Here is a 9,980-nt window from a genome sequence, read left to right as displayed (position 1 = left end):
GTCGCTATTTTGGTTTTGTGGTTGCTTTTAACTTTTTCTTTGTACACCTTTTCATCTTTATAATATAATTTGGGCCAAAAAAAATCAAATAAAATATATAATATTGAAATGTTGTATATGTAATTTCCCAAAATTTATTATTCATGTTCTGATAATTAGCTAATAATTGAAGCAAGCAGGTTTCTTCTTCCCCTTCAATATATATAAACCGCAAACTCAAGTAAAAATCCTCCATTGTTGTTGTTGAGCTCATCCTTCTTCCCAATGAATCTCATCACTCCCTCCATCTTCTTCTTCTTCTTCTTTCTCTGCAACTCATCACCCTCCCATTCTCCTCAAACCACCGCTTCCACCGACCAACTCGCTCTCCTTCACTTCAAATCCCTTCTTACCGACCCCACCTACTCTCTCTTCTCATGGAACTCCTCCCTCCATTTCTGTCAATGGGAAGGAGTCAATTGTAGCATCACCGGCCGAGTCACAAGACTCAGACTCATCTCGCTTCAGCTCGCTGGCCCCATTTCGCCAAGCATTTGCAATCTTACCTTCCTCGAATCGCTTGTGCTTGTCGATAACAATCTTATTGGCGCTATTCCGACCGAGATTGACCGACTTTCTAATCTCGTGAGTCTAATCCTAAATTCGAATTATCTCACCGGCGAGATTCCGACGAGTATTGTTCGTTGTTCGAAACTACAGTTTGTTCATTTGAGGAGTAATTTGTTTACAGGGGAAATCACTAGGGAGATCGGCTTGATGTCTAATTTGCAGGTATGAGTTTATGTGTTCCAATGGTTTTTTTTTCTTTTTTTTTCTTTTTTTTTTTTTGAATGGGTTAAAGGCAAGATTATATACTATTAGCATTCTAGTTTAGAGCGTTTATTATTATATGACAAGAAATTTTGTATGCGAGAAAAATAAGAATTATTAAACCATAACAACAAATTCTCTAATTTTGGATTATTTAATTCTCAACTGGGTTTTTAGTTAATTTTGTTGCCTACAAATTCTCTAATTTTGGATAATTTTTTCTTTTTGAAGCTACTTTGCAATCTATAGTTTATTTGGGTGATTATAGCTTTGTAATTTTTGGTTTTGGCCTCTTTTGGATCTTTGTTTATAATTCCTTTTTTGAGTTAATGAAATTTGGGCAAGTTCAAAAAAAAAAAAAAAAGCCATAAAATTTTCATAAAATATTTAAAATTTGCATAATTGTAATCTCCATAACATATAAAAAGTATGCGGTTAAAAGTTTACCAGTGCAAAGTTATCCGTATGTTTCGCTAAAGGTAACAATAATTTGATCATAAAATTAGATAAAAAATTTCACATTTTTAAAAAATGAGATAGGTGTTATGAGAGATACCTCGAGACAAACAAGTTTTTCAATTAGGCCAACGGACGAAAATGGCTTGAAGTCGCCCAAAACCAAATTTTCCCCTTCTCTCTCCTATCTTTTTCTCTCTTATTCCCTAAGATACTCTCTGTTGCCCCTCTTGTAAATGGCTCTTTTTAAAAAGCTTTTTAAGTGGATATAATATTTTATAATAAAATTTTAAAAGAGATTTTGGTAATTATTTTAATTTTTTAATTTTAAGCTAAAAATTCATATAAATTCTTTTAAGGATTCGAAAAATTGTAGAAAAATGTCCTTAAAATAGCTCATTTTATTTAGAAAATTCGAGTGAAAATGATTTGCAAAACGAACACCCGTTGGTCCAAAAAAATCTCATTTGTTCCGATAGATGTCAATTTCTTTATATTTGTGTGCGTCGCTAAGACGTGAAATATAATTTCTATCTACTCAAATTTTTTAGCACGCAACAATCTTTGAATGGTATTAACTTGACTTTGGCATTTTTCTTTAATATTTGGCTTTACGTTCAACTCCCTAAGTCAAGAGTCATACAAGAACATTTCAGCTTATATTCAATGAACTAAGCTAAAAAAAGCATTGATTTGTTCATTTGCTGCTCATTTTGGCTGCAGGAAATCAACTTGTCAGAAAACAACATCACTGGAACAATTCCCGTTTCCATGAGTAACATATCGTCTCTGAAGTTTATTGACTTCGCAGAAAATATGTTGGTAGGCTCCATTCCTGAGAGCATAGGAAGATTGGCTAATCTCCAATTTCTACAAATGGAAAGAAACAAGTTCACTGGGGAGCTTCCTCCCTCTTTCTTCAACCTCTCATCACTCTATGGTGTTTATTTAGGATTCAACAACTTGGAAGGAACTCTGCCTTCATCAATGTTTGTCACATTGCCATATATACAGAATTTCCTGCTGAGCAGCAATCACTTTCATGGTTCAATTCCAGCCTCAGTAGCCAATGCATCTCATCTTATTGAACTTGACCTCTCAGTAAATGGATTCAGTGGAATCATACCCTCGAAGCTTGGAAATTCACAACTTTTATGGAGGGTGTTGCTTTATTCAAATCATCTAGAAGCTAATGAGGACAGTGATTGGGATTTCATGGAGTCATTGGCCAACTGTAGCTTTTTAGTGATGCTTAAACTGTTTGATAACAAACTAGGAGGTGTTCTTCCAACTTCTTTAGCAAATCTTTCTTTTAGGATTACTGTGCTTTCGATTGCTCAAAATCAGATCGCAGGGAATCTTCCTGTTGAAATTGGCAACCTTGTCAATCTTTTAATTTTTGAAGCTGATAACAATCTCTTGACAGGTTCCTTACCACCCTCCATTGGTAGGCTTAAGAGCCTGCATAGGCTGACTTTGCAAGGAAATAAATTTAATGGCCAAATTCCTGACTCCCTGAGTAATCTTTTTGAGTTGAATCAACTTTACTTGCACAACAACATGTTTGGTGGAAGCTTACCTTCCAGTTTTGGAAAGCTTGAGAACTTGCAGGAGCTGGATCTATCTTGGAACAGATTCAATGGTGAAATCCCCAAAGAAGTGCTCAGTCTGCAGTCTCTTTCAGTGCACCTTGACTTGTCAAATAATCTGCTTACAGGGAGTTTGCCGGTAGAAATTGGCAAACTGACAAATCTGAATTGGTTTGCAGCTGCCAACAACGAGCTGTCAGGTGAAATACCAAGTAGTCTTGGAAATTGCATGAGCATAGAATATCTATTTCTACAAGGCAATTCATTCCAAGGCGCCATTCCTCAATCTTTGAGATTCTTGAAAGGCCTGCGCGAATTAGATCTTTCACGCAACAATCTTGATTGGAGTATTCCAATGTTTTTTGAGAATTTCAAGATGCTTCAGCTTCTGAATCTATCATTCAATGAATTGAAAGGTGAAGTACCAGCAAATGGTGTCTTCAAGAACTCTACTGCAGTGTCACTATATGGGAACAAGCAACTGTGCGGAGGTGATAATAAGCTCCATTTGCCATTATGTGATCATGAGCATTCTAGGAGTTCAAATGGAAAAAAACATCTAAAGCTTGCACTCAAGATAGTCATTCCAGTCATCGGTATTATCTTATGTTTATCATTTGGTATATTTATTTTCATCATTTTATGTTGTGCCAAACACATGCAGAAGAAGCTCTCTTTCAATCCAGTGGAAGTTCAATTCAGAAGAACTTCATATGCTGAACTTCTAAAAGCAACAAATCAGTTCTCATCTTCTAATTTGATTGGAGTTGGGGGCTTTGCCTCTGTTTACAAAGGAATTATAGAACCTGGTGAAACCATTGTTGCTGTGAAGGTATTGAATCTAGAGCGAGAAGGTGCATTAAAGAGTTTCATGGCAGAATGCGAAGCATTAAGAGATATTCGGCATCGAAATCTTGTGAAGATATTGACAGTTTGCTCATCTATAGATTTTCGTGGGAATAGTTTCATAGCATTAGTACTTCAGTACATGCCTAATGGAAGCTTGGACCAGTGGCTTCATCAAGGGGGATATTTTACTAAAACAGATAAGTTAAGCTTCCTCCAAAGATTGAGCATAGCAGTTGATGTGGCTTCTACACTTGATTATCTGCATAATCTTGGCCATGCACCTATTGTGCATTGCGATTTGAAGCCGAGCAATGTCCTTCTAGATGAGGAAATGAGGGCTCATTTGGGTGATTTTGGGTTAGCTAAGATCCTTCTTGACATAGATGACAATCAAGCTGCATCGATTGGGATAAAAGGGACCATTGGATATGTTCCTCCAGGTGAGTTTTCCAATACTCACAGCAGCTCAAGTTTGATAATTTATTAGCTAGCTTAATTTGAATTAATTTGAAAGGTCTATTTCAAATGAAAAAAAAAAAAAGAAGTTATCACAACTTACTAAAGATATGTTATGACTGATATTCTTAGATATGTCTTATTGAAAATTTATGTTGAAATCTATTAATAGTTCACTTTTATTACTTTATTTATGCTAACAACAACAACAAGTCAAACTTTTATCCCACTACGGGAGCAAGGGCGGAACCAACCTTAGTTCTTAAGAGGGGCAAGTGGCAAATTTATAAAAAAAATAAGAATATATATATAAGAGTGCAAAAATAATTGATTTTTCACATAATCGCTTTTCACAAACTTTTTTGTTAGTTTTAGGAAAGTTCAACATAATTGGATGAAAATAGCGAGTGGCCAAGTGGCTTTTCGATTTTTAGAGGGGCAAATTGCGAGAAAAAAAGGTTAACTGGGGCCAAAAAATAAAATTTAGGAGGTAGATTACAAATAGCTCATATTATACTAAGAGTTCTAATTTTTTTAGGGGGGCAATTGCCCTCCCTCACCACTACACAGTTCCTCCCCTGTACAGGAGGACGACCATATCAATCATTTTATGCTAACATGATAATGAAGTCTAGAATATAAATATATTTGTTATTTGATATAATACATGTATATTTATTCAAAGAATTCATAGTTATGCAACATCTAACTTATTATTGGATAAAATCTTGCAGAATATGGAATGGGAAGTAAATCTTCTCCTCAAGGAGATGTATACAGCTATGGAATAATGTTGCTTGAGCTGTTCACAGGAAGAAGGCCAACAGATGAAATATTTAAGCATGATCTAAGTCTAAGGGATTATGCAGAGAGCTCAGATATTGATAATCTCATGGAGATCATTGATCCATGCCTTATATCAGAAGCTCAAAACAGAGTTCAGGACAGCAGGTTTGATATGCTTGAGGAACTCAAATGCTTAGATTCAGTTATAAAAATAGGTCTTTTATGTTCTTTGGATGATCCAAAGCAACGTATGAAAGTAGTTGATGTGATAAATCAACTGAATGTAATTAGAAAGACACTTGAAAACATACTGAATCACTAAATGTATGAAAAAAGAAATGAAATTTTGATTATGAAATGGAAATGTATCAGTGAATAAGTTAGGAAAGTTATTAATAATATTTAACTTTCATAGCATTTTTTATGAATTCCTCTTTTTAATGGATAAATTTATTTTCTTAATTAGCTGCTTAGAGTTCTTAATTAGCTGCAATTGTACGGGTTTCATAAATTATTTTTTTAAGATTAAGGCTTTATTTGAAATGGCTTTTTTATTGCTTCTTAAAGCGGCTTTCTAATGCAAAAATTAAAATTTTTATACAAAAAAGCCGCTTTAAAAAGAAATAAATAAGCCGTCCCAAACGAAGCCTAAAACTTTGACAAATCCAACATTCAGTTGTTATACCATCCTCCCAAATCTCAGGTCTGTCCCTGTCCCAACCCATCTCAACATAACTCGTATACCGAACATGTCACATAGTATTGGATTGCATCAGTTCAGATTTTCAAAAACTATTTGGAAGAAATTTCTTTTTCTTTTCATTTAATAGCAAAGCATAGAGCCACAACCAATATACATCAATCTAATATTACAAAAAGTAGGGCTGCAAATGAACCGAGCGTTAGACGAGCTACTTGCAGCTTGGCTTGATTAAAGCTCGTTTGGATTGTTAGTTAAGCAAAGAAGCTTGAACTTTTTTTAAAAAAATACTTGATGCTTGAATAAATAAGTTTGAATAACTAGGTGTTCAACCCATTTATTATTATTATTATTATTATTTATTATTATTTTTCCCCATTTATGTTTGTGAACAACATCGTTTATGTTCAACTCATTTATGTTTGTGTTTAAAGTTCGAGAACAAGCTTGACATGAAGTTCGATTAGAAGCTTGATAAAAACTCGATTCTTGTTTGATACAAAGCTTGTGAATAAGATCGTTAAAATTTAATGTGATTACTAAAGTTAGAGATAAAATTTTCCAACTTTATGTTGCTAAGCTGTTAAGTGCTAATTCTTTCAAAGGTTGTCTTCATGTGGCTGGTGATTTTGGGTTAGTTTTTAGTGATTTAACTGTTAATGCTATGGACTATCTTGTGTTTTGGAAAAAATAGAGGGAGGGTTGCTTTAAACTTAATACTGATGGGTCCATGAATAATCTGAATGCGGGCTGTGGTGGCGTTATTAGGGATTTTAATGGTTTTGTCATTATGGCTTTTGCGGGCCCTTCGAATGCTACTAGCGCCATTCAAGCTGAAATCGAGGCTCTTTTATTTGGGATCCAATCTTGTATTTCTCTTGGGATTATTAATATTTGGATTGAAGTTTACGCTTTGCTTTTAATTCATTATCTTGAGAGAATTTCTTCTTCCAACCCTGCTTACTTTTATATGTTGAGGGATATCAAGTATTGGCTATCTCGCATCAATTACACTATTTCACACATTTGGAGGGAGGGAAATGCTGTGGATGATTCTCTTGCTAAAAATGGTTGTAACCTTAGTTGATTCAATGATTTTTATGAAAATACTCTCCCTAAAGACACTAGAGGTTTGGTGAAACTTGACCGTCTGGGTCTTCCTTACATGCGTTCTAAATAATGATAGAATTTTTGTTTCTGCTTTGGCTGATGGCTCCTTTGTTTCGAGATCTCATTCTATTGGCTGGAATCATTTTCTGCTGTGGTTTTCGTTGTCTGTTCTTGTGGGGTTGTGCGATCTCGGTGAAATGCTGGTCTGTTTGGTCCTCCTTGCTGCTCCTTCCTGGTTTCTGTTTCACTTTTGGATTATGGCTGGTAATTTTTTGTGCAGGGCAGTTCCAGCCGTGTGATTTTGTGGTAGTTACCGTTTGGAGATTTCTTTTTAAATCTATTCTATTCACCAGTATTTCCCACTACATGTTGTATTTATTGCTATTTGGGTATATCTCTGTGATGAGGAAGACCTCTTGGAGTATCCTTTTCATTCTCTATAATACTTATTTGCAGAATCCTTTTTTTCGCTTGTTTGTGCTTTATTTTGCTTTAGTGTCCTTGCAGGCCTGTTTTGCAGGTTTTTGGAGGCTAGTTCTCATTGTGCAGGACCAATTTTTGCTTGGGAAGATTGTGCTGATTGAGTCTATTCTTCTTTCCCTTTGTTTTAGAATGTTATTAGGTTTCTTTGTATTGTGCTTAGCAGGGAACTCCGGTTCTAGGACCCTTTTAGTTTTGCTTTTCCTGTAACTCTTTAGAGCAGTAGTGAGCTAGAGGTCCCTTTAAGCACCTTGTATTTTTTTCCTTATATTAACGCGTAGGCCCCTTCTGTGGGTTTCAACTAAAAAAAATCATTAAAATTTTGATTATAAAATGATGAAAAAACCATTTACATTTATTATAATTTCATGATATAATAATTATTGATTAATAAAATTAGAATTAATTAATATATTAGCTAAATAAATTATAAGTATCTAATTGATATTATGTATTGTTTAGTTACAATTATTTTCATTTTATAATATTATTTAGTAACATTTTGCAGGCTTGTTTGATAACTCGAAAATACTCGTTAAATTTGTTGTTGAAAGGACTTATTTGATAGTTGAAAACTCTCGCTAGATATGTTCACAAACATGCCCATGTGTTAGCTTGGAAACACTCATTGAAAATGTTTGTAAATTGTCTCATTTAGTAGTTCGAAATATTTTGCTCGATATGTTTGCGAACATGCTCGATGTATTTATTTGTTTGTAGGCTCGACAATGCTTGTTTGTTTAAAACTAGGTAAGCACAAAATGAAACGAACATAAACCAAACACAAATCAAATATGAGAATGTATTAATTTAAACAAACTAATCATGAGCACGATTAGAAAAGCTCAAATCGAGTTCGAATGATGCCCCCTTAACACAAACTAATCATGCCCTCCCTAGCAGAATTATGCACATTGTGTAGATGTGCTATTACAAGGGTTTTTAGGCAATTACCTCCCTAATTTTTTTAAAATATTATGGTCTTTAGGCGATTGCTCCCAACATAATTAAACACATTATGTAGAGGTATTATTGTTAGGAAACGACGAACCAAATACAAAGAGAATCCAAAAATATCCTTACAACTAAAATTTATTTCGGGGGTGCTGCCCTCGGAAACCCCCGCAGGGGCGTTGCCCCTTGACTCCGTGACCTGATAGGGCAAGTCGAACTACATCAGGGGGTGCTGCCCCCTTGGAGCCTCGACATATCTGAGAAGCATACAATGATCGAGGATATGAACAAATAGGGGTCGAGCCAAATTTAAGGCAACTCCAACATATATTTTGTAGAATTTAAATTATTAATCAATTACATTATTTTAATTTTTAATTTTTTTTTGCAAACAAATCATCCATACATCAATCTAATTTTTGTTTAAGAATAATTGTCATTATATAAGATGTTGATGATATTTTTAACATGTATTATGTATCAAGTACAAAGAATCATAAGTCCATATATATATATATATATATATATATATAATCTCTATGCTTTTACTTATAAATTTGCCCCCTGAAAATTAAAGCTGATTCCGCTCCTGACTCAAACATGAACAAGCACCATATATTTGTTTCAAGTCCTATAGAAAATAACTCAAAACATTCTCATTAATCTTCCAAAAAGTTTTATAGACAAAATATTCATATAATTACACTGATATTGGTACAAAATTTCAATACATGATCATCAAATTCAAATTATTTTTAAATTACATATTGACTTATATTTTGATTAAGATAGTAAGACCAAATTTCTTCATAAATTATCAAAATGTTCAACTTAATTTCGGTAAAGCTGCCCGCTTTTGGCCCCGCGCTGAACCTAAGGCTTCGTTTGGGACGGCTGTTTCCCTGCTGCACTGTATAAAACGTAACCCAGAGGTGGTTTGGGAGTACGCGTTCGTGCTCCGTTCTCGAAATTTTTGCGTCATGCAGTTGCTTCTCACGTCGGGCGGAAGACACCCGCGTTTCGGCTGCTTCCCGCTGTTTGTATCCATGAGAAATACTTTAATGCCCTTACTATGGAACCCAAAACGCTCACGCAACTCTCGCCGTCTCTTCACTCTTTCAAGTCGCCGAGAAGGAGAACGACCTCCTCGCCGCTGACGAGAGCGACGTAGTAGCTTCCGGTGGGTTCCGGGCAACCTCCACCGGAGAATTTGGCGTGGCGAAGGTTCCAGAAAAGGTCCGATCGCCCACGTCGATGGATTTGAAACCCTTCCTGCTCCAGAAGGGCCATGGCTTGAGATCGACTCTGCAGGTGGATGGTGGATCGCAACTGCCGTCGGAACCGTCGACGGAGTTGGACAGGGAGTGGTTGATGAGAGTCTTGTTCCACACTACCGTTACCCTGCGGAGCTTGTTACCGATCTTGGCTTTGTATACGATGATCACAGAGCATTGCGGGGTTGTTTTGCTGCCGGAATTGCCGGCTGCCGTAGATTCCTCCGGCTTATTGTTTCCGGGTACTGGAGAGTTTGTTTCCTCCATCTTTCATTCCAGTCGCGCCTTCCAGTAACCTCCACCGTAGAAAGTGCTGCGCTTTCCACGGCAACCTCCACCGGAAACAAGATTCCACGGCTTATTGCTTCCGGTGGGTTCCGGGCAACCTCCACCAGAGAAAGTGCTGCGCCTTCCAAGCCACTGTTGCAACCTTGCAATTAATTAAACAAGGATCTAAATACAGTCCATTTGCTTGGCACTGTATTTTTAATAAAAAATTATTTTTTATCATAATAT

The 9,980-nt window shown here is 35.8% G+C and overlaps 1 protein-coding gene and 1 pseudogene across 1 annotated transcript; one reads left to right on the top strand and one right to left on the bottom strand.

Moving 5' to 3' along the window:
* The first annotated feature begins 264 nt into the window (after nucleotides 1-264).
* On the top strand, nucleotides 265-7,340 carry LOC110097615 (probable LRR receptor-like serine/threonine-protein kinase At3g47570). Its single transcript, XM_020824108.1, has 6 exons — nucleotides 265-771; nucleotides 1,990-4,144; nucleotides 4,895-5,229; nucleotides 6,341-6,633; nucleotides 6,833-7,020; nucleotides 7,264-7,340. Exons 1-6 carry the CDS (start codon nucleotides 265-267, stop codon nucleotides 7,338-7,340), a joined length of 3,555 nt encoding a protein of 1,184 aa, XP_020679767.1.
* A 1,742-nt stretch (nucleotides 7,341-9,082) lies between these two features.
* LOC110097616 lies at nucleotides 9,083-9,872 on the bottom strand (annotated as a pseudogene).
* Between the last annotated feature and the right edge of the window lie 108 nt (nucleotides 9,873-9,980).

Source organism: Dendrobium catenatum, unplaced genomic scaffold (genome assembly GCF_001605985.2).
Source record: "Dendrobium catenatum unplaced genomic scaffold, ASM160598v2 fragScaff_scaffold_1659, whole genome shotgun sequence".
NCBI lineage: Eukaryota > Viridiplantae > Streptophyta > Magnoliopsida > Asparagales > Orchidaceae > Dendrobium > Dendrobium catenatum.
This window is presented reverse-complemented; position numbering and strand designations above follow the sequence as displayed.